The following is a 4671-nucleotide window of genomic DNA, read 5'->3' on the forward strand; positions in this document are numbered from 1 at the left end:
CTTTCCCTCCTGTTTAGGACAGAAGACTGACATACCTAGACAATAATAAATACATATCAATTGTGATTTAAACCCCAAATCTGTTTTTCATGACGAAACAACCTGCCATTCATCACAAACTTTGTGAATATCTGGGTTTTCCCGATGCAGAAAGACTGCGTTTAATCAGTGGACACCACTCGTTTTATTCCAACACACATCATAATTGTTTTCTTTACTAAAGTAGAGGTTTATTATTATTATTGCTAAAGGTACTGCATAGGTGTAAACATAATTTTTTTAGCAAGAGATAGCACTTGTATAGCCTAAGAAAGTATCAGAAATGTATAGAAATGATTTTATTGAAGGGAAACAATAACAGTCTTGACATTTATTTGGCAACATAGTGATATACTCTTATATACTGTACTGTACAATGAGGAATTCAACTACAAAACACTAGTCTTCTCCCATTTTTTTAACCATTGCCCCCACGCACAAGGTGTAATAAACAACAACAATAAATAAGAATAAAATAAGATAAAAGATACAAAACAAAAATGTGAAGAACATAAATCAATCAACTCTAATTAGCACATGTAGTATGCAGGTGTGTGTGCATGGACTTTGCTGATGTATTTTTCACATGTGCAGCATATAGTATTTGTTTTACAGTCCTTCTTTGGGGGGCAGAATTGGCATCTCCTCCTTTTGCCTGCCCCAGCTGCAGCCTCAGGTTTATCAGGACAAGATTCAGCCACCTGAACAGCTTTCACAAGCGCTGCAGAGTCTGCTGTGCGGGGGAGGCGCTCCCTTCTTTGAAATGTGTGGGGTTATTAGTGCCTTTCCCAGCTGCTCCAGGAACACCCTCCTCTTGTTCCGCTTATCAGGCATCCAGGTAGGGTTGGTCTTGTTCCATTTCATGAAGGCATTGTATGAGGACACATCAATGATGTTATGGAAGATGACCAGGGGCCAGAGGGCAGTCATCCTCCTGCAGCTGTAAGTTCCAATCACCATGTCCAGGTTGTCCACGCCTCCTTTGTTGTGGTTGTAGTCCAGGATGATGGCTGGCTTCCTGTCCTCACGATCACTGATCTCAGCCGTTTTGTGTAGTGTGCTCAGGAGGACCACATTCTTGTTCCTCTTTGGGAGGTAAGAAACTAGAGTGGTGGTGGGGGTGGGGGCAAACTTTGATGAGAAGGCCTCTCCCCCCCTTGTTGCGAGGAGTGCAGGGGGGAGCTCAGGCTTGCTCTTTCTAACTGTGCCAACCATGGTGATCTTCCTCTTCAGGAGCTGCTGGCTGAGTTCATAAGAGGTGAAGAAATTGTCACACCTGACGTTGTGCCCCCTCAGTCCATCTCTCACATCAAGCACAACCCACATCCCCTGGTTGTTCTCCGGGCCTCTACTGGTCGGCTTCTCTGTGTAGACTTGCATCTTCCAAGCGTAGCTGGATTGTTCGTCACAGGCCGCCCATATCTTGATGCCATACTTTGCTGTCTTGCTGGGCATATGCTGCCAGAAAAGACAGTGACCTTTTTACAAAATAGATTACTATCAGTAATTAGTATCAGTGTCACAGAAAACAAATCACATAAATCAATGATATTACAGGAATAGATAATAAAATGAACAGTGAAAATCACTTGCACTACAGATATGAAAATAAAAATGTACCTCTAAATGGAAACAGTTGCTCATCCACTGTTACTTCAGGCCCAGGGTTGTAGAGGTACGGCAGACGCTCCACCCACTTCTCCCAGACCTCTCTTATGGCCGCCAGTTTGTCTCTCACACGTCTTGCAGATCTTGACTCACGGTTAGCAAATCGTAGCATTCTTGTGAAAGTGTGAAAGACTTTCAGTGGCATCGTGGCACGGAAAATCGCCCTTCCACTCTCTGCATCCCAGAGACTACATGTAGCCTCGCCTCGGGACCTATACACACCCACTAAGATTAGCAGCCCTATGTAGGCACGCAGGTCAATCTCATCCATCCTTTTCCAGTTGTCTCTATATTTATGGAAACGCTCCAAATTTGTCATCTCCAGGATGATTTTTTTGATGGCTGGTGTGATGAATGTAAACATGTAGAATGTTGAGGCGATGTCCTGGGCAACTGCATGTCTTGTGGGCCCTGGTGTCATAAGGCCCTGGGGTCATCCTTATGACATGTTGTGCTGCCGTCCTGCCCTGGTTGTCATGTGGTGACAAGGACCATGTTATTTTGCTGTTCTTTGACAAAAATGTCTCTTTTTCAGCTTGGGGGATTTCTTCTTCATCTGAAGATGATGCATCGTGCTCTGGGTTGTATTCTTCCCCATCTTGTTCTTCAGATACCTCTTCCTCTTCTAAATCATTGTTCTCTTGTTCTTCCTTGACGTCTGAAAAAATCTGATCTACGATCTGTTGGGCCCTGAAACGTGCCCTCGTGGCTTCAGCAAAGAGAGAACTGGGGGGACTATCATCTGCAGCACCTTTATAGCCTCTGACTGCAGTCCCCATTAGTAAACAAAGCTTTCAAAAAAAAAATATTTAGTCTGAAAGTGTTTTTATGTCTGTGAACTTGAGTGTGGGGTCGTGGAGGGGTCGTGGAGGGGTCGTGGAGGTTGAGATGCTGCACATGCACAAGAAAGTTTTAGTTTTGTTTGAGTTCAATCAGTAGTACACATAATCTCCATTTCTCATTGTGTGTGTGTGTGTGTGTGTGTGTGTGTGTGTGTGTGTGTGTGTGTGTGTGTGTGTGTGTGTGTGTGTGTGTGTGTGTGTGTGTGTGTGTGTGTGTGTGTGTGTGTGTGTGTGTGTGTGTGTTTGTTTGTTTGTTTGTTTGTTTGTTTGTTTGTTTGTTTGTTTGTTTGTTTGTTTGTTTGTTTGTTTGTTTGTTTGTTTGTTTGTTTGTTTGTTTGTTTGTTTGTTTGTTTGTTTGTTTGTTTGTTTGTTTGTGGATTTTGTGGTGTGTAGATAATTTAATAACTACCGGGTCAAAAAGGATCCTAAGACAATCTTTATACCCTGGTCTTCCATGGAAATATGAACAAAGGCGATGTTTCAATTGTTCTAATGTTGGCGTCACACATAGGAAAAGTCATCACATTTCAAGGTGAAAAAAAAACATTTAGCGGGTTTTCTCTGCTGTTAAACATAGTGGCAGGTTATGTTTGACCCTTAAGATAACACAAGGGTTAAGTTGCTTTATTGTAGGGGTTTAGTGAAGGCTGGTCATTTTTGACCTTTTGGACAAGGGGAATATACAGAATGTTAAGACTACACAAGGGTTAAAACACTTTCCCTCCTGTTCAGGACAGAAGACTAACATACCTAGACAATAGTAAATAAATACATATTAAAACACTGTCCCTCCTGTTTAGGACAGAAGACTAACATACCTAGACAATAGTAAATAAATACATATTAAAACACTGTCCCTCGTGTTTAGGACAGAAGACTGACATACCTAGTGAATATTTTCTTAGCGGACTAAAGTGTTGAGAACTATTCTTAGACGGGAAGAATATGTTTAGGTTTTGAGTTGTATTCTGGTGTTGCGGTGGGATTCAGTGGACATTACGGTGTTTCTTTTCTCCACTCCGTGTAAAAAAAAACATCTATTAACCTATAGCATGGGCACAAATCACATTGTCACCGCGCCGAGCCGCGAGCCGAGCATAGCGGGCGACAGTTAGCCTAGCAGTTAAGAGCTTTAAAGGTTGCTGGTTTGAATCCCTGAGCCGACTAGGTGAAACACCTGTTCACGTCTCCATGAGCAAGGCACTTAACCAACCAACAAAATTGTAAATATAAAGCATATATCTTGTTCCTTCGACTGCCAATGTGGTCCGAGACACCTCCCGATATCCATTCAGTTATTGCACTACGTGATTGGTTGAGGAGACATCAGGTCAAAATCTGAGAGATTCCTGGCAACCCAAACTCTAGCTGCAAAAAGGCCCAGGTTGACCAGTAGGTTCCTTCGAAAATCATTCCTATCTGTAGCGAACCGACACGCGGTACTGATCCATTCCTGTAAGTTTCTCTGGATAAGAGTGTCTGCTAAATGACTATCATGTAAATGTGGATAGAGGAGAGCATAGCCACTAAAAATTCTGCAGCTAACCATGGAACCCCTGGGAACACTCTCATCAGCTCATGCTCCCTCTCTCTCTCTCCCTCTCTCTCTCTCACTCACACACACAACTGGAAAAACACTTATATAATCAACCACACACACACACACATACATAGACTCACCCTGAGACACAGACGTTGACACACACACCTATAACCCCATCCCCAGGATTAGCATACTTGAGTCCTCAAAGACAGATTGTCTGATTTCAAACTGACGGCTGTCATCTCTCTATCAGCTGCTAACGGTAACCACCGGACCCCCTCCTCTCTGTCTATCCCCTCCTTCTCTCTAAACTCCTTCTATTTCATCCCTGTCTGCTCTCCCTCTCTCCCATCGCTCTAATCTCTCTCTCCCATGCTTCTCTTCTCTCCCTCTCCTCCTTCTCTCTCCCCTCCTTCTCTCTCCTCTCCTCTCCTTCCCTCCCCTCTCCTCTCCCTCTCTCCTCTCCCTCTCTCCTCCTTCTCTCTCCTATCCCTCTCTCTCCTCTCCTTCTCTCCCATCCCACTCTCCTTCTCTCCCATCCCACTCTCCTATCCCTCTCTCCTCTCCCTCTTGCCTCTT

The 4671-nt window shown here is 43.7% G+C and overlaps 1 protein-coding gene and 1 pseudogene across 1 annotated transcript; both read right to left on the reverse strand.

The window, feature by feature from the left end:
* Positions 1-746: 746 nt before the first annotated feature.
* LOC120040112 lies at positions 747-2128 on the reverse strand (annotated as a pseudogene).
* A 1660-nt stretch (positions 2129-3788) lies between these two features.
* On the reverse strand, positions 3789-4039 carry LOC120040113 (mitochondrial import receptor subunit TOM6 homolog; the record flags this gene model as incomplete). The annotated part of the gene is made up of 1 exon (XM_038985360.1): positions 3789-4039. A coding segment is annotated over one exon (187 nt), but the record flags the coding sequence as incomplete, so codon positions are not given.
* Positions 4040-4671: the final 632 nt, after the last annotated feature.

Source organism: Salvelinus namaycush, unplaced genomic scaffold (assembly GCF_016432855.1).
Source record: "Salvelinus namaycush isolate Seneca unplaced genomic scaffold, SaNama_1.0 Scaffold3242, whole genome shotgun sequence".
NCBI classification, from domain to species: Eukaryota; Metazoa; Chordata; class Actinopteri; order Salmoniformes; family Salmonidae; genus Salvelinus; species Salvelinus namaycush.